Consider the following 21,103-nt stretch of genomic DNA (forward strand, 5'->3'; position numbering starts at 1 on the left):
TAAAACAAAACAAACAAAATTCAATATACAATTTTTAATAAAGTGGTTGCAAAAATATGAGCAAAAAATTTACTACTCGATTTAAAAACCAAAACTGACCAACATTCTCTCTAGTCCAAGCCTAAAATAAAACTATCCTTACACTGAAAAAGCCATACAGCTAAAAACTATGAAAACAAATTAACAAAAATGTATTTTGAAAATGCCCAATAAAACAAAAATTTTATAAAAAATATTTCTTCAAATATAATGTATATAATATAATAAGTGAAGATATACCTGAAGCACCATTCAATAATTGATATGTCAAAACTACAGGAACACATTGAAAGTTGAATCATTTTAAAAAAAAAAACCTGAAATTTTTTATTGGCAGTCACCCAATCATCATTCACTTCACGAAATAGTTTTTTTTTGTTTTAGGTAAAGAGGGATTTAAACGATGTCTGGCCATATTTTTTTAGAATATTGGGTCAACAGAAGTAGAAGTAATTAAAAATAAAAAAATCTCAATCTTTTTTTGTGCATATTTCTGTCTAGTTTTTGTTTAAACAATTTTTTTTATTTACAATTGGTTAAATGAAATAAAGTGGACTGGATCTAAATATAAAATAAATTAATGAGGCTATGTCATGTCATTCTCATAGGTAGTAGGCAAACAAATTTTGATTCTTAAAAATTTCAAAATACTTGCTGTGGCTTTCACCAGCTGAAACTAAATTTTGGTTCTATGAGATTCTATGAGGAGAGGTTTGAACGTGGATAAACCAAGAACTCCCAGGCAGAACCCCATAAAAAAGCCCCACACAGATCCCCATTTACTTTTTGAAAGTCATTCAGCAGTGACTTAATATTTTTACAAACAGCTACAAAAATAGCTGAAAAAAGAATAAAGAAAAATTAAGTTTAATTAATGGCAAATTCTTGTTTTGATTTGATTGTACATTAGAATAAATAAGATGATTGACAAAATATATTGCTTTATCATACGTCAAACTAAAGTACTTGTTCATTGCTATACCATAAATACTTGGTAAAAGAGAATAGTAGTAAATACAACAATAAAACAGATAAATAAAAATGTTTTATCCACAATACAAGTGAAGATTTGATTACATGTTAAGCAATTCAAAGATTTCATGAGAGCACATGTCAAATGACATTCCTTAAGGGTGTATGTCAAGAGATGTGTCATTTCTTTGTGGCATCTACTGGCTGGTGGAGGCTTTTCCTGGTTCATGTGCAGCCTCGAGGAACTCATCAGCGATGTTGGTGAGAGAGTGTGGAGCGTCACAGTACAGTCTGGGCAGGAGGCTATCACTGCGCTGTAGCCGAGGTGGGCTGAAATTGTTGCATGGTTTGGTTAGTTTACTGCTTTAAATGACTTGAGAAAATAATGTTACGTCTATGATCATGATATGCCCTCACACCTAACTTGAGATACTACTCATTAGTTTAGTATTACACGATACTTGCTGCTACAGTACTTTGCGCTACAATTGACACTGGCTGCGCTACAATTGACACTGTGGCTGCGCTACAATTTACACTCTTGTTGCACTACAATTTACACAGTGTTGTTGCGTTACAATTTACACAGTGTTGTTGCGTTACAATTTACACAGTGTTTTTGCGTTACAATTTACAAAGTGTTTTTGCGTTGAAATTGACACTGTGTTGTTGCACTACAATTTACACTGTGTTGTTGCGCTACAATTTACACAGTGTGGTTGCGCTACAATTGACACTGTGTTGTTGCGCTACAATTTACACAGTGTGGTTGCGCTACAATTGACACTGTGTTGCTGCGCTACAATTTACACAGTGTGGTTGCGCTACAATTGACACTGTGTTGTTGCGCTACAATTTACACAGTGTGGTTGCGCTACAATTGACACTGTGTTGTTGCGCTACAATTTACACAGTGTCGTGTTACAATTTACACTGTGTTGTTGCGCTACAATTTACACTGTGTTGTTGCGCTACAATTTACACTGTGTTGTTGCACTACATTCAATTGTGTGTTGTGCCACAGATCACTCACCCTGCCAAGGCTGTCCCCCCACCCCCCCCCCCCACCCCCACCCCCCCCCCCCCTAAAACAAAACCCCACTCACCCTGCCAGAGCCCCAGATGAAACAATGGGAGATAAAGCCTGAGACGCCCTTGACCTCCAGAAGAGACTAATCTTGCGGAACTGTTCTTCGCTGAGGCGACATTCATGGTCCACGGTAGACTCATGTGGCATCTAGAGACATAGTAAGCATGGCACCTGGTTAAATAGCTGGTTAAACACATGTCATCTAGCTAAACAGTTAAACACAGCATCTTGTCATCTAAACACAGAAACACATCATCTGGTTAACTGGTTAAACATGCCATCTATTAACCAGTTAATCATGACACCTGGTTAAACAATGACTTTACCAGAATACAAGTTTATTGGAATGTGTTCATGTCTCCCAGTTCATTCAACCACCTGTAACATGGCTACCATGAAACCACCTGTAACATGGCTACCATGAAACCACCTGTAACATGGCTACCATGAAACCACCTGTAACATGGCTACCATGAAACCACCTGTAACATGGATATTGAAACCACCTGTAACATGGCCACCATGAAACCACCTGTAACATGGCTACCATGAAACCACCTGTAACATGGCCACCATGAAACCACCTGTAACATGGCTACCATGAAACCACCTGTAACATGGCCACCATGAAACCACCTGTAACATGGCTACCATGAAACCACCTGTAACATGGCTACCATGAAACCACCTGTAACATGGATATTGAAACCACCTGTAACATGGCCACCATGAAACCACCTGTAACATGGCTACCATGAAACCACCTGTAACATGGCCACCATGAAACCACCTGTAACATGGCTACCATGAAACCACCTGTAACATGGCTACCATGAAACCACCTGTAACATGGCCACCATGAAACCACCTGTAACATGGCCACCATGAAACCACCTGTAACATGGCTACCATGAAACCACCTGTAACATGGCTACCATGAAACCACCCAACACTCAAGCAAATATTGACATCCAACAATGGTAAAAAGCTTTATAGGAACTGATAACAAAAAATAGACAGCTGGACTTTGTGTAATATTTATCAAGGTCAATGGGAGCCTCCACCACATCATAAACGGTTTGTAAACTTTGGGACATATTAGCTGTTTAGCAGTGTTTCTATTGAACTTAATAGTAAAAAAGATTTAGAATACTCTTTATGCTAGAAATTGTTTCTATTGAATTTAATTAGAATAATCTTTGTGCTATGACATTTTTACATTAGACTAATTGAAATTTTTGCTTTTAAAAAAACTTAAGTTTAAAAAGAAATTTCTAATTATAATTTAAGTTACTTTAAAAGACATTTACAAAAAAAAATCCACACAAACATGAATAAAAGTTTAGCAGCAACAAAAGATTTTTGACACTCCTGGTATTCACACAACCCCTGCTTTATTTTGATACACCCTGAGGTGTCTCACAGTTCAGTGTGAGGTGGTAATGATGGGGTGGGGGGTCGCGGAGAGTTAGCCACTTACATGCATGGGGGGAGCCCTGAAGCAGTAGCACAGAGGGTAGTTGGTCAAGTTCATGAAGGACGCGGCGTACAGGTCAGCGTAGCGCATCACTTGGGTAGCAAAAAATGTCTGTCTGTTGCCTGACAGTTTAGTTTGAGAGTTGTTAAAAAATGTCTGTCTGTTGCCTGACAGTTTAGTTTGAGAGTTGTTTTTTTTTTTTTTAAATTTTGTTGCCTTAAAATGTATAGCTGATCAAAATATAGAAACATGATAGAGAAAACTCAAGTAGAGCAGTGATAAAAATTTATGCTGGTGGGAAAACAAAAAGTGTAGGCTAAGCTGGGGATTAGCAAAGCATGAAAAGTTCTAAAGGCACCACAGTAGCTGTGGTAGACATGGGACACTGCCCAGTACAGAACTACACATACTGCAGTCAATCATAGGGGAAATATAAATGGCATTAGTTAACATATGACCATGCTACATAACACTAGCATACAGGCCATGCTAAATGACACATACCATGCTAAATGACACATACCATGCTAAATGATGGCTACAGGACATTACCCCCCCCACCCCCGTATTTACCGCCTGGAGCAATTACCCCCTGTCAATTACCCCGTCAATTATCCCCCAGGGAATTACCCCCCCCTCTCAAGTTAGAATCCTAATTCTAACTAGAATTCTATACCTATATACTACTTTAATCCAAACCTTAAGAAAAAGAACAAAACCTAAGCATCCACCTTAGCCTAAAACTTTACACAAAACCAAAACCAAAGCTAGACATTGGTTTAAGCCTAACCCTAACCCTAACCCTGTCCGGGGGGGGGGGGGGTAATGTCCTACTGGGCGGGGGGTGATTGACAGGGGGGTAATTACTCAGGGGGTAATGTCGGGGGGGGGGAATGTCCAGGGGGTAACTGACAGGGGGGAAATGCCCTGTTCCCCTAAATGACACATACCACTAGCATACAGACCATGCTAAATGACACATACCACTAGCATACAGACCATGCTAAATGACACATGCCACTAGCATACAGACCATATGACACATACCACTACCCAATACACTACCACCAGCATACACAGAGCAAGCTAAATGTACGTGACACATACCACTACGGAACACACTCCCTAGAGTACCATAAGATTGGTCCATCTCATGAGATACAGCCTGTTAAGAGAAAATAAATTGTTCTACATTTCATAAAACAATACAAAGTGGGTTGCCCTTTGGTAGAAGAAATAAAGTGGGTTACCCTTTGGTAGAAGAAATAAAGTGGGTTGCCCTTTGGTAGAAGAAATAAAGTGGGTTGCCCTTTGGTAGAAGAAATAAAGTGGGTTGCCCTTTGGTAGAAGAAATAAAGTGGGTTACCCTTTGGTAGAAGAAATATTTGTGTAAGTGGGTTGCCCTTTGGTAGAAGAAATAAAGTGGGTTGCCCTTTGGTAGAAGAAATAAAGTGGGTTGCCCTTTGGTAGAAGAAATAAAGTGGGTTGCCCTTTGGTAGAAGAAATAAAGTGGGTTACCCTTTGGTAGAAAAAATAAAGTGGGTTACCCTTTGGTAGAAGAAATAAAGTGGGTTACCCTTTGGTAGAAGAAATAAAGTGGGTTACCCTTTGGTAGAAGAAATAAAGTGGGTTACCCTTTGGTAGAAGAAATAAAGTGGGTTACCCTTTGGTAGAAGAAATAAAGTGGGTTACCCTTTGGTAGAAGAAATAAAGTGGGTTACCCTTTGGTAGAAGAAATAAAGTGGGTTACCCTTTGGTAGAAGAAATAAAGTGGGTTACCCTGATCTCATTCTGAATCCTGGAAATGTCAGGGGTTTCTTTAGTACTGCTGTCTAGGTACCTGTAGGATGAATGGCAAGGATATGTTGATACAGTTAGGATATGTTAATACAGTTAGGATATGTTAATACAGTTAGGATATGTTAATACAGTTAGGATATGTTGATACAGTTAGGATATGTTAATACAGTTAGGATATGTTGATACAGTTAGGATATGTTGATACAGTTAGGATATGTTGATACAGTTAGGATATGTTGATACAGTTAGGATATGTTGATACAGTTAGGATATGTTGATACAGTTAGGATATGTTGATACAGTTAGGATATGTTGATACAGTTAGGATATGTTGATACAGTTAGGATATGTTAATACAGTTAGGATATGTTAATACAGTTAGGATATGTTAATACAGTTAGGATATGTTGATACAGTTAGGATATGTTGATACAGTTAGGATATGTTAATACAGTTAGGATATGTTGATACAGTTAGGATATGTTGATACAGTTAGGATATGTTGATACAGTTAGGATATGTTGATACAGTTAGGATATGTTGATACAGTTAGGATATGTTGATACAGTTAGGATATGTTGATACAGTTAGGATATGTTGATACAGTTAGGATATGTTGATACAGTTAGGATATGTTGATACAGTTAGGATATGTTGATACAGTTAGGATATGTTGATACAGGTAGGATATGTTGATACAGTTAGAATATGTTGATACAGCAACAATAGACCTACTCTGTTAAAAACAAAGATTTTTGAATTGATGACTAATATTGTTCCATTCATAATGGACACCAGCGAGAAAAGCCTCAAAGGTATTTGAGAGGTCCATAAATTAATTTAAAAATCATGCACAGCGTAATTACAATTAATATGGTTATAAAATCCTGCCTGTCTGGTTTTTTTCGGACTTTACTAAAGATTGGATGTATTTGATGTTTTTAATATTTTCTGTAACTAAATTAAAATTAAAAAAAAAAGCAAAAACAATTTGGTTTTCACGTGTAATGGCGACATAAACAATGGCATCCTGCTATTGGGTAGGCTGCCATAAATTTTATTGTACACATTGTAAGCTAAAAATAGAAAACTAGGTCATGGGGTTTTAAATTTGCATTGTTATTTAAAAACTTGATCTGCAAAGTTTTGTAAACAAATAGTTATCGATCACTAAGTTACTGTACAGCCAATCAATATTTGTCTTACAAAAGTGAAACAAACGTTATAACTTAGGCTTGATGAAAATAAATAGAAATGTAGCCTTAAACTCAACAAATTATTTTCAAGTTCTCTGGATTTTCAACTTTTATAGCATTTATTCTAAAAATATAAAATTTCTAAATTAATTTTAGTATTATTTTAGGCTTAAGTTTTTATTTTTTTACGGTCTAAATCTAAAAAGCACGTTTTTATTCCATGTCAACAACATTATGGAAGGAATCTCGTCAACTCGCTGGTGTCCATTATATGCAGTCTTTAATTCCTAGCTCAAACTGAATTATTTCTGTAGCCCCACACCTGAACAAAATACCTGAATGTTTCAGCTAATGTTCTGAACAAAATACCTGAACAAAATACCTGAACAAAATACCTGAACAAAATACCTGAACAAAATACCTGAACAAAATACCTGAACAAAATACCTGAACAAAATACCTGAATGTCTCAGCTATCTCAATGTCCTGATGTAGCCCCCACACCTGAACAAAACACCTGAATGTCTCAGCTATCTCAATGTCCTGATGTAGCCCCCACACCTGAACAAAACACCTGAACAAAACACCTGAACAAAATACCTGAATGTCTCAGCTATCTCAATGTCCTGATGTAGCCCCCACACCTGAACAAAACACCTGAACAAAATACCTGAATGTCTCAGCTATCTCAATGTCCTGATGTAGCCCCCACACCTGAACAAAACACCTGAACAAAACACCTGAATGTCTCAGCTATCTCAATGTCCTGATATAGCCCCACACCTGAACAAAACACCTGAACAAAACACCTGAACAAAATACCTGAATGTCTCAGCTATCTCAATGTCCTGATGTAGCCCCCACACCTGAACAAAACACCTGAACAAAACACCTGAACAAAATACCTGAATGTCTCAGCTATCTCAATGTCCTGATGTAGCCCCCACACCTGAACAAAACACCTGAACAAAACACCTGAACAAAATACCTGAATGTCTCAGCTATCTCAATGTCCTGATGTAGCCCCCACACCTGAACAAAACACCTGAACAAAACACCTGAATGTCTCAGCTATCTCAATGTCCTGATGTAGCCCCCACACCTGAACAAAACACCTGAACAAAACACCTGAATGTCTCAGCTATCTCAATGTCCTGATGTAGCCCCATACCTGAACAAAACACCTGAACAAAATACCTGAATGTCTCAGCTATCTCAATGTCCTGATGTAGCCCCCACACCTGAACAAAACACCTGAACAAAACACCTGAACAAAATACCTGAATGTCTCAGCTATCTCAATGTCCTGATGTAGCCCCCACACCTGAACAAAACACCTGAACAAAACACCTGAATGTCTCAGCTATCTCAATGTCCTGATGTAGCCCCACACCTGAACAAAACACCTGAACAAAATACCTGAATGTCTCAGCTATCTCAATGTCCTGATGTAGCCCCCACACCTGAACAAAACACCTGAACAAAACACCTGAATGTCTCAGCTATCTCAATGTCCTGATGTAGCCCCACACCTGAACAAAACACCTGAACAAAATACCTGAATGTCTCAGCTATCTCAATGTCCTGATGTAGCCCCATACCTGAACAAAACACCTGAACAAAATACCTGAATGTCTCAGCTATCTCAATGTCCTGATGTAGCCCCACACCTGAACAAAACACCTGAACAAAATACCTGAATGTCTCAGCTATCTCAATGTCCTGATGTAGCCCCACACCTGAACAAAACACCTGAACAAAACACCTGAACAAAATACCTGAATGTCTCAGCTATCTCAATGTCCTGATGTAGCCCCACACCTGAACAAAACACCTGAACAAAATACCTGAATGTCTCAGCTATCTCAATGTCCTGATGTAGTCCCACACCTGAACAAAACACCTGAACAAAATACCTGAATGTCTCAGCTATCTCAATGTCCTGATGTAGCCCCACACCTGAACAAAACACCTGAACATAATACCTGAATGTCTCAGCTATCTCAATGTCCTGATGTAGCCCCACACCTGAACAAAACACCTGAACAAAATACCTGAATGTCTCAGCTATCTCAATGTCCTGATGTAGCCCCACACCTGAACAAAACACCTGAACAAAATACCTGAATGTCTCAGCTATCTCAATGTCCTGATATAGCCCCACACCTGAACAAAACACCTGAACAAAACACCTGAACAAAATACCTGAATGTCTCAGCTATCTCAATGTCCTGATATAGCCCCACACCTGAACAAAACACCTGAACAAAACACCTGAACAAAATACCTGAATGTTTCAGCTATCTCAATGTCCTGATGTAGCCCCACACCTGAACAAAACACCTGAACAAAATACCTGAATGTCTCAGCTATCTCAATGTCCTGATGTAGCCCCACACCTGAACAAAATACCTGAACAAAATACCTGAATGTCTCAGCTATCTCAATGTCCTGATGTAGCCCCACACCTGAACAAAACACCTGAACAAAATACCTGAATGTCTCAGCTATCTCAATGTCCAGTTCCGAGAGCCTGGTAAACAGGTGGCTTTTCTCTGTCCACACGGACAGCTCCTGTACCAGTTCCGGAACAACCAGAAACGTGCGCCAGCCGCGGGCTTTCTTGGACTTGAGGATGTCACCAAAGATGTGGTCCCCCACGTAGACGACCTCGTTCAGAGATTCTTCAGCCCCCAGCAGCTGGTTAATCACATCCACAGACCCTGTCAGGTCATTTGAGGTCATGGGCATTAGAGGTCAAGGGCATTAGAGGTCATGGGCATTAGAGGTCATGGGCATTAGAGGTCAAGTACATTAGAGGCCATGAGCATTAGATGTCATTGATATTAGAGGTCAAGTACATTAGAGGTCAAGTACATTAGAGGTCAAGTACATTAGAGGTCAAGGACATTAGAGGTCAAGGACATTAGAGGACACAGGTATAAGGGTAATTGGATTTTGAGGTCATTGGATTTATAGATCACAAGTATTAGAGGTCAAATGCATTAGAGGTCACATGCAATAAAGGTCATTGGATTTAGAGAACACATGTATTAAGGGTCAAGGTTATGGGTGTCAGGTATTACAATGAACAGATATGATTAAGTATAAGGTGGTGTAGAAGTTGTTTCAGTGTCAAGTTTGGTGCCTGGTCTTAAGACCCGGTTGTCAGTTGCACTAGGGGAGGGGCTGCAAGCTTAAAGGAAAACCAGTGGCTGGCAGCGTGGTGCTAGAAATGTCATCTTCCTATTTTTGTCATCTTCCTATTTTTGCCATCTTTCTATTTTTGTCATCTTCCTATTTTTGCCATATTCCTAATTTTGTCATCTTCCTATTTTTCCATCTTCCTATTTTTGCCATCTTCCTATTTTTGTCATCTTCCTATTTATGTCATCTCCCTATTTTTGTCATCTCCCTATTTTTGCCATCTCCCTATTTTTGACATCTTCCTATTTTTGCCATCTTCCTATTTTTGACATCTTCCTATTTTTGTCATCTTCCTCTTTTTGACATCTTCCTATTTTTGTCATCTTCCTCTTTTTGTCATCTTCCTCTTTTTGACATCTTCCTATTTTTGTCATCTTCCTATTTTTGCCATCTTCCTATTTTTGCCATCTTCCTACTTTTGACATCTTCCTATTTTTGTCATCTTCCTATTTTTGCCATCTTCCTATTTTTGCCATCTTCCTACTTTTGACATCTTCCTATTTTTGTCATCTTCCTATTTTTGCCATCTTCCTATTTTTGCCATCTTCCTATTTTTGCCATCTTCCTATTTTTGTCATCTTCCTATTTTTGACATCTTCCTATTTTTGTCATCTTCCTCATTTTTGACATCTTCCTATTTTTGTCATCTTCCTATTTTTGCCATCTTCCTATTTTTGCCATCTTCCTATTTTTGCCATCTTCCTATTTTTGCCATCTTCCTATTTTTGACATCTTCCTATTTTTGCCATCTTCCTACTTTTGACATCTTCCTATTTTTGTCATCTTCCTATTTTTGCCATCTTCCTATTTTTGCCATCTTCCTACTTTTGACATCTTCCTATTTTTGTCATCTTCCTATTTTTGCCATCTTCCTATTTTTGCCATCTTCCTATTTTTGCCATCTTCCTATTTTTGTCATCTTCCTATTTTTGACATCTTCCTATTTTTGTCATCTTCCTCATTTTTGACATCTTCCTATTTTTGTCATCTTCCTATTTTTGCCATCTTCCTATTTTTGCCATCTTCCTATTTTTGCCATCTTCCTATTTTTGCCATCTTCCTATTTTTGACATCTTCCTATTTTTGTCATCTTCCTATTTTTGCCATCTTCCTATTTTTGCCATCTTCCTACTTTTGACATCTTCCTATTTTTGCCATCTTCCTACTTTTGCCATCTTCCTATTTTTGCCATCTTCCTACTTTTGACATCTTCCTACTTTTGACATCTTCCTACTTTTGCCCTCTTCCTATTTTTGCCATCTTCCTACTTTTGACATCTTCCTATTTTTGCCATCTTCCTACTTTTGACATCTTCCTATTTTTGCCATCTTCCTATTTTTGCCATCTTCCTACTTTTGACATCTTCCTATTTTTGCCATCAACCTGCAGTCTGCACTCACCAGATTTTTTTATCAGACCAAGTTGAGTTTGGTGAAACATTTTTAAAGAAATTCTTTGCTACAAAGCTTGACTAAACTATGTGAAAAACAAGAAATTTAAGAAACTGTTTAACATTTAGCTGGCACACCCTTGTACTATCCTAAATTTTAAAACAAATTGCTTTAACTTGAACAAAAAAAACACCAACAGAATAAGCATATATTACTGTAGCATCCAGCTAGAATAGAAATGTAAATCCAGTAAAAATCAGATTATTTTTCAAAATTATCATTTCTATTAACTGAGTAATCTTTCTTTTTCTCTTAGTTTCAAATTTCAACGAGTTAAATCATGCAGTTATTTCCCTTGATTTAAACTTGAACAAAAAAATGTTAGCAAACCTTGCAGTGAACGGCAGCAAATTGTGAGGTATTGGGTTGGGTCTTCAAGTGTGGGAGGTGCATTTTCTTTTGACAGTCAACACAATGGCAGTCCACATAATGAGTCAATATAATGAGAGTCAACATAATGACATTTAATGAGTCAACATAATGATAGTAAACATAATGACAGTAAACATAATGACAGTAAACATAATGATAGTCCACATAACGACAGTCAACATAATGAGAGTCCACAGAAAGACAGTCCACATAAAGACAGTCCACATAAAGACAGTCCACAGAAAGACAGTCCACAGAAAGACAGTCCACAGAAAGACAGTCCACAGAAAGACAGTCCACAGAAAGACAGTCCACAGAAAGACAGTCCACAGAAAGACAGTCCACAGAAAGACAGTCCACATAAAGACAGTCCACAGAAAGACAGTCCACAGAAAGACAGTCCACAGAAAGACAGTCCACAGAAAGACAGTCCACATAATGAGTCCACAGAAAGACAGTCCACATAATGAGTCCACAGAAAGACAGTCCACATAATGAGTCCACAGAAAAACAGTCCACAGAAAGACAGTCCACATAATGAGTCCACAGAAAAACAGTCCACAGAAAGACAGTCCACATAATGAGTCCACAGAAAAACAGTCCACATAAAGACAGTCCACAGAAAGACAGTCGACAGAAAGACAGTCCACAGAAAGACAGTCGACAGAAAGACAGTCCACATAAAGAGAGTCCACAGAAAGACAGTCCACAGAAAGACAGTCCACAGAAAGACAGTCCACATAATGAGTCAACATAAAGACAGTCCACAGAAAGACAGTCCACATAATGAGTCCACAGAAAGACAGTCCACAGAAAGACAGTCCACAGAAAGACAGTCCACAGAAAGACAGTCCACATAAAGACAGTCCACATAATGAGTCAACATAAAGACAGTCAACATAATGAGTCCACAGAAAGACAGTCCACATAATGAGTCAACATAAAGACAGTCCACAGAAAGACAGTCCACAGAAAGACAGTCCACATAAAGACAGTCCACAGAAAGACAGTCCACATAAAGAGTCAACATAAAGACAGTCCACATAAAGACAGTCCACATAATGAGTCCACAGAAAGACAGTCCACATAATGAGTCCACAGAAAGACATTCCACATAATGACAGTCCACATAAAGACAGTCAACATAAAGACAGTCAACATAAAGACAGTCAACATAAAGACAGTCAACATAAAGACAGTCAACATAAAGACAGTCAACATAAAGACAGTCAACATAAAGACAGTCCACATAATGAGTCAACATAAAGACAGTCCACAGAAAGACAACTATGACTGACCTGCTGGTATTGACCTGTGTTAAAAGACACTAAGGATTCAGCTGGAACTGGCTAGAGTTCCATAGTGTAAAACCAATTGGGAAGTGTAGAGTAAAACATGGGGCTCAAAGTTTTGCTCTTTATTTGACCTAATAGTGACCACAGTAATATACATCAACTCTACATTAGACAGGCTGGTTGTTCAAGGTAGTTTGAAGCAGGTATTTATGTGCAGGTAGTTATAGGCAAGTAAAGAATAGACAGTTACAAAACAGGTAATAAGAAGCCAGTAGTTAGCCTGTATGTGACCTCTGACATGTAACCCTTGACATGTGACCTGACATGTGACCCTTGACATGTGACCTCTGACATGTGACCTTTGACCTTTGACATGTGACCTCTGACATGTGACCTCTGACATGGCACCTCTGACATGTGACCTTTGACATGTGACCAATTATAAACTTTAACACCTGAACTCACCACCAGAATAAATGGCACTAGATTTTAATTTTCCAGTGAAGGCTCCAATGTGTAGTCCACCAGTTGTCTGAAAGTACAAATACACACTGAGTACACGACACACTGAGTACATGACACGCTGAGTACATGACACGCTGAGTACATGACACACTGAGTACATGACACACTGAGTACATGACACGCTGAATACATGACACGCTGAGTACATGACACGCTGAATACATGACACACTGAGTACATGACATGCTGAGTACATGACACGCTGAATTCATGACACACTGAGTACACAACATACTGAATACACAACATACTGAGTACACAACACACTTAATACACAACACGCTGAATACACGACACACTGAATACATTACATGCTTAATACACAACATGCTTAATACACAACATACTGAATACACGACACACTGAATACACAACATGCTTAATACACAACACACTGAATGCACGACACACTGAATGCACGACACACTGAATGCACGACACACTGAATTCATGACACACTGAATACATGACACTGAATATATGACACACTGAATACACAACACACTGAATGCATGACACACTAAATACATGACACTGAATACATGACACACTGTATGACACACTGAATACATGACACACAGAATAAATCACACACTGAATTCATGACACACTGAATACATGACATACTGAATACATGACACACTGAATACATGACACACTGAATACATGACATACTGAATACATGACACACTGAATACATGACACACTGAATACATGACAGCTAGTCAATGAAAATAAATTACAAAAACGAATATCTGAAAATGATGGTGCAAGTTTTACCTACCCTGTTGACCTCCCTGAGTGCTGTCCCTTGTGAGAAGAACAATGGTTTCTTAGCGTCCACAACAATAAAATCAAAAAACTCCTCCCAGGCCTTTTTGGTTACGTTGGACTTGAAAAAATCAATAACACGAGTAAATGTTAACAGTGCACAAAGTTAGTACATGTTTAATCACAATAAATAACACAAGAAAATTTAGAATAACCATAACCAAAGTTAGTACATTTTTACTCACCATAAACAACAGAAGTAAATGTAAAATAATAATAAACAAAGTTAGTACATTTTTAGTCACAATAATTAACACAAATAAATGTAGAATAATAATAAAAACTAAGTTTTTAATACAAATAAGTAACTGTAAAAACAATAAATAACAATAAAATAACAAGCTGTTTGTAAATAACAAAACATAACACTGTTGCTAGGTAACAGTTATCAGTGACACTGTGAAATAAAAACAGTGAAGTTTGCTGACATAAATATCACAACAGGTCTAATGCTTTGACTGAAAGATGCTCTTCTGTCCCAGCAGTGTTTCTTCCAGACTTTTTTTCTCTGGTGGGGGGGGGGGGGGGGGGGGGGGGCTCTAGAAGAAACTCTGTGTCCCAGATATTGTAATCATGTACAGCCTTCTGTATGATTTTACTGTAGGTAAATATGTTGTTTATGTTTAAGTCTTTATAGGCCACTTTATATGTAGTTATTGATCCACCCATGTCATAGAGTTCTGTGTCCATTGACTTAGAGGCTATGATTACAATTTTTGAATGATTTGTTTACCAACACTCCAGTTAAGCCATCAGTTTAAACCAAACTTACCTCAGTATCAAACAAGTATTTCATCACTTTCTGTAAGAATAAAAAAACATTCCAATTTTAGAAAAAAAATATTTATATTTACACTAAAAACAAACAACAAATTAAGTTTTTTTTTTAAAAAGTTTTTTGTGTAAATAACAAAAAGGGTAAAAATATAGGAATATTAACATAAGATAGAAAGTGTTGATAGAGAAACCAATCAGCTGTGACTCACATTTGTGTACTTGTAGTCACTGTTGGTGGCAAGAAAAACCTTTTTACCACCCTCTCGCAGTCTGAAACACAACAATATACAACATCATGTCAGTTGTAGTGGTCAGTTGTCATACAACATCATGTCAGTTGTAGTGGTCAGTTGTCATACAACATCAAGTCAGGTATTGGTATAGTGGTCAGTTGTCATCAAGTCAGTTATTGGTGTAGTGGTCAGTTGTCATACAACATCAAGTCAGGTATTAGTGTAGTGGTCAGTTGTCATCAAGTCAGTTATTGGTGTAGTGGTCAGTTGTCATACAACATCAAGTCAGGTATTGGTGTAGTGGTCAGTTTTAATCAAGTCAGGTATTGGTGTAGTGGTCAGTTGTCATCAAGTCAGGTATTGGTGTAGTGGTCAGTTGTCATACAACATCAAGTCAGGTATTGGTGTAGTGGTCAGTTGTCATCAAGTCAGGTATTGGTGTAGTGGTCAGTTGTTATTAAGTCAGGTATTGGTGTAGTGGTCAGTTTTAATCAAGTCAGGTATTGGTGTAGTGGTCAGTTGTCATAAAACATCAAGTCAGTTGTAGTGGTCAGTTGTCATCAAGGCAGGTATTGGTGTAATGGTCAGTTATCAAGTTAGGTATTGGTGTAGTGGTCAGTTGTCATACAACATCAAGTCGGGTGTTGGTGTAGTAGTCAGTTGTCATCAAGTCAGGTATTGGTGTAGTGGTCAGGTGTCATCAAGTCAGGTATTGGTGTAGTGGTCAGTTGTCATACAACATCAAGCCGGGTGTTGGTGTAGTGGTCAGTTGTCATCAAGTCAGGTATTGGTGTAGTGGTCAGCTGTCATACAACATCAAGTATGGAATATCAGCTGTCATATACATTAAATCTGGTCACTGGTCATACATTCAATGTATAAAGAGATGAGTGTTTCACTAAGACTTTTAGAGTGTCTTTTCCACATCATCAACATCTAAAAAGCTGATGGGGTATTAAGTTAAAATTACAACACCCAACATATAGAGAGATGTGACTAGTGTTAACTTTATAGAAAACCTTCATCAAACAAAAGGAAGGTTAGACATATTCACAGATCATTGGTTCCACAAGTTTGTCCTTTATATCTCAGCCCTAGTTTTTCAGCTAGTGACAGGAAAATTAAATGGTTTAGACAAGTGAGTTCTAAACTACAGAGCCAGGTAATCCACCAAGATTAGTTTGATGAGCCAGAGTATTGACAACTTTTATCAAGAAAACATGATCGTTTTAGGTGGGTTTACGCATAGGAAAGTATTAAAATTACCTGGATAAACCGATGCAACTTACCTGTATAAACCGATGCAACTTACCTAGATAAACCGATGCAACTTACCTTGATAAACCGATGCAACTTACCTGGATAAACCGATGCAACTTACCTGGATAAACTGATGCAACTTACCTAGATAAACTGATGCAACTTACCTGGGTAAACCGATGCAACTTACCTAGGTAAACCGATGCAACTTACCTGGATAAACTGATGCAACTTACCTGGGTAAACCGATGCAACTTACCTAGGTAAACCGATGCAACTTACCTGGATAAACTGATGCAACTTACCTGTATAAACCGATGCAACTTACCTAGATAAACCGATGCAACTTACCTGGGTAAACCGATGCAACTTACCTGGATAAACTGATGCAACTTACCTAGATAAACCGATGCAACTTACCTGGATAAACTGATGCAACTTACCTTGATAAACCGATGCAACTTACCTAGATAAACTGATGCAACTTACCTGGGTAAACCGATGCAACTTACCTAGATAAACTGATGCAACTTACCTAGATAAACCGATGCAACTTACCTGGATAAACTGATGCAACTTACCTTGATAAACCGATGCAACTTACCTAGATAAACTGATGCAACTTACCTGGGTAAACCGATGCAACTTACCTAGATAAACTGATGCAACTTACCTGGGTAAACCGATGCAACTTACCTAGATAAACTGATGCAACTTACCTGGGTAAACCGATGCAACTTACCTAGATAAACTGATGCAACTTACCTGGGTAAACCGATGCAACTTACCTGGATAAACCGATGCAACTTACCTAGATAAACTGATGCAACTTACCTGGGTAAACCGATGCAACTTACCTAGATAAACTGATGCAACTTACCTGGATAAACCGATGCAACTTACCTGGATAAACCGATGCAACTTACCTAGATAAACCGATGCAACTTACCTGGATAAACCGATGCAACTTACCTAGATAAACCGATGCAACTTACCTGGATAAACCGATGCAACTTACCAGGATAAACCGATGCAACTTACCTGGATAAAATGATGGGCAGCCTCTCATCTTTGACAATGTATTTCGCAACATCAGCCAAGGTGTCAGTTTTCAGTGGGCCCTGTAGGACAACATGGAACAATTATGGGAACATTTAACAAGAACAAGAATGGAACAGAAAGGGAACATGTTCCAGGAACAGAAAGGGAACATGTTCCAGGAACAGAAAGGGAACATGTGCCAGAACAGAAAGGGAACATGTTCCAGGAACAGAAAGTGAACATGTGCCAGAACAGAAAGGGAACATGTGCCAGGAACAGAAAGGGAACATGTGCCAGGAACAGAAAGGGAACATGTTCCAGGAACAGAAAGGGAACATGTGCCAGAAACAGAAAGGGAACATGTTCCAGGAACAGAAAGGGAACATGTGCCAGAACAGAAAGGGAACATGTGCCAGGAACAGAAAGGGAACATGTGCCAGGAATAGAAAGGGAACATGTTCCAGGAACAGAAAGAGAACATGTGCCAGGAACAGAAAGGGAACATGTGCCAGAACAGAAAGGGAACATGTGCCAGAACAGAAAGGGAACATGTGCCAGCAACAGAAAGGGAACATGTGTCAGGAACAGAAAGGGAACATGTGCCAGGAACAGAAAGGGAACAAGCACCAGACCAACCCACCTGGCCATCATGGACTACTTCCATAGCAGCATTTACATCGTTGTAGATGGACTCGTAGGTCATGGTGACATCACCTGCTTTAACACCTTTCTCTGTTCTGGAAAACAGTTCAATCATTAATCACAGGATTGTTTAATGTTAGGTTCAATCATAGGATTGTTAGCTTCACTCATTCAATCATAGGATTGTTAGGTTCACTCATTCAATCATAGGATTGTTAGGTTCACTCATTCAATCATAGGATTGTTAGGTTCAATCATTCAATCATAGGGTTGTTTAATGTTAGGTTCAATCATTCAATCACATGAGTGTTAGGCTCAATCAATCTATGGTGTTTACCACAATGAGAGAGAGAGAGAGAGAAAAACTTACTGGGTGTATTCTGAGCTGTTGGAGAAATAGTCCACAAGGCAGGCCAGTATGTAGATCACTGAAACACAAGACAGAACATTGGGCTATAGAGTTGCTATGTTAGGATCATGTTAGTTGTATTACTACATATCAAGTTTGTGTGCTGTATTCTGTGGTTATATCAAGTTTGTGTGTTGTATTCTGTCGTTATATCAAGTTTGTGTGTTGTATTCTGTGGTTATATCAAGTTTGTGTGTTGTATTCTGTGGTTATATCAAGTTTGTGTGTTGTATTCTGTGGCTATATCAAGTTTGTGTGCTGTATTCTGTGGTTATATCAAGTTTGTGTGCTGTATTCTGTGGTTATATCAAGTTTGTGTGCTGTATTCTGTGGTTATATCAAGTTTATGTGCTGTATTCTGTGGTTATATCAAGTTTATGTGCTGTATTCTGTGGTTATATCAAGTTTGTGTGCTGTATTCTGTGGTTATATCAAGTTTGTGTGCTGTATTCTCTGGTTATATCAAGTTTGTGTGTTGTATTCTGTGGTTATATCAAGTTTGTGTGTTGTATTTTGTGGTTATATCAAGATTGTGTGCTGCACTATTCTCTGGTTATATCAAGTTTGTGTGTTGTATTCTGTTGTTATATCAAGTTTGTGTGCTGTATTCTGTGGTTATATCAAGTTTGTGTGCTGTATTCTGCGGTTATATCAAGTTTATGTGCTGTGGTAATATTTGACCTGTATGTAATTGAATCTGTGATGTTCACTTACAGGGCAGCTCATACAAGGTGTTGAAGATTCTGTACCTGACGTCATCCATCGTGACAAACTTGGTGGGGTACATCAAGTCGATTTCACAGCTGGCGATGTAAAGAATATGCTGTTAGAGTCAGCCAGGAGCCATGATAAAAAAACCATGAGCCATCTGAGAAAACCATGAGCCATCTGAGAAAACCATGAGCCATCTGAGAAAACCATGAGCCATCTGAGAAAACCATGAGCCATCTGAGAAAACCATGAGCCATCTGAGAAAACCATGAGCCATCTAAGAAAACCATGAGGCATCATAGAAAACCATGAGCCATGATAGTAAACCATGAGCCATCTAAGAAAACCATGAGCCATAATAGAGAAAGGAGCAGCTTACATCAGCTGGAGCAGGCGTGACGTCACAGAACGAGCTTTGAGCTCGATTCAAACAAGGGAGATAACTACCGTGTTTATCAACAATTAGAGTAATCTCCCTTTGTACGCAGGTCTAGAAATTGATATTTCTTTTGTCTGTTTACTGAATGATGTCTGTGTTGTTTTGATACAAAGTGTTTGGAATTTGGCTACACTTTCTGGACTGTAACGCAAAAAGACGAAACTTGTTGAGATAAAGGTTTATCAGGTGATATCCCGACGACATACTGACGTCATAACATGACATTACTGTGGAGTGAAAAACAAAACACATACAACGGCACACTGTCAGCACATTGACATGGTGGGTAGGTCACTGACTGCGAAGGTCAGTTACTGAAAGTGTGTAGGTCACTGACTGCCTGTGTGTGTAGGTCACTGGCTGCCTGCATAGGTCAGTAACTGCCAGTGTGTAGGTCACTGATTGCCAGTGTGTAGGTCAGCAACTGCCTGCGTAGGTCCCTGCCTTCCTGTGTAGGTCACTAACTGCCTGCCTAGGTCCCTGCCTGCCTGTTTAGGTCAGTCGATGCCATAGATTTTGTACTGCTAGCTCCCAGCTAACATCAAAGACCAGCAGATGAAACGTTCACCTGTGTCTACACCTGCCGCTCTGGGCCAGCTTGAATGTCAGGACACTGCACCATCGCTAGTGTGGCGTGTTTAGTCTTGTGCTATTACCTGGACAGTTAGACACGTTCCAGCCTCATCCATTTACTGCCCAGATGGATAGTTTGCCTTTATAAAAAATATCTGGCCAGTTTAAAGTTTCAGTTTGCGAATAAAAAAAAACCAGACCAGTAAAAGTTTCATTTTGCCCTCATACTTGGCCAATTAAAGTTTAATTTAGCCAAAATACATAGCCAGTTAAATTTTCTTTTCGCCCTAAAACTTGGCCAGTTAAATTTTCTTTTCGCCCTAAAACTTGGCCAGTTAAATTTTCTTTTTGTCCTAAAACTTGGCCAGTTAAAGTTTCTTTTTGCCCTAAAACTTGGCCATTTAAAAGTTTCTTTTTGCCCTAAAACTTGGCCATTTAAAAGTTTCTTTTTGCCCTAAAACTTGGCCATTTAAAAGTTTCTTTTTGCCCTAAAACTTGGCCAGTTAAAGTTTCTTTTTGTCCTAAAACTTGGCCAGTTAAATTTTGTTTTTGCCCTAAAACTTGGCCAGTTAAATTTTGTTTTTGCCCTAAAACTTGGCCAGTGAAAGTTTCTTTTTGACCTAAAACTTGGTCATTTAAAAGTTTCTTTTTGCCCTAAAACTTGGCCATTTAAAAGTTTCTTTTTGCCCTAAAACTTGGCCATTTAAAAGTTTCTTTTTGCCCTAAAACTTGGCCATTTAAAAGTTTCTTTTTGTCCTAAAAC

General features: G+C 38.5%; 1 protein-coding gene across 2 annotated transcripts; it reads right to left on the minus strand.

Moving 5' to 3' along the window:
* Nucleotides 1–58: 58 nt before the first annotated feature.
* On the minus strand, nt 59–19,428 carry LOC131930125 (cytosolic purine 5'-nucleotidase). 2 transcript variants are annotated; one of them, XM_059286511.1, is made up of 14 exons: nt 19,332–19,428; nt 18,579–18,636; nt 18,207–18,303; nt 17,567–17,646; nt 15,242–15,302; nt 15,028–15,057; nt 14,209–14,316; nt 13,365–13,431; nt 9,069–9,297; nt 5,358–5,418; nt 4,686–4,743; nt 3,582–3,700; nt 2,118–2,248; nt 59–1,341 (listed from the first exon to the last, which is right to left on the minus strand). In XM_059286511.1, exons 1-14 carry the CDS (start codon nt 19,402–19,404, stop codon nt 1,209–1,211), a joined length of 1,305 nt encoding a protein of 434 aa, XP_059142494.1. In that variant the 5' UTR covers nt 19,405–19,428; the 3' UTR covers nt 59–1,208. The 2 variants fall into 2 exon arrangements, with proteins under 2 accessions (XP_059142494.1, XP_059142495.1); XM_059286512.1 differs by having other exon boundaries at nt 14,209–14,298; nt 19,332–19,414.
* Between the last annotated feature and the right edge of the window lie 1,675 nt (nt 19,429–21,103).

This window comes from Physella acuta, unplaced genomic scaffold (genome assembly GCF_028476545.2).
Source record: "Physella acuta isolate Inbredline_101_S28 unplaced genomic scaffold, ASM2847654v3 ptg001722l, whole genome shotgun sequence".
Lineage (NCBI taxonomy): Eukaryota > Metazoa > Mollusca > Gastropoda > Physidae > Physella > Physella acuta.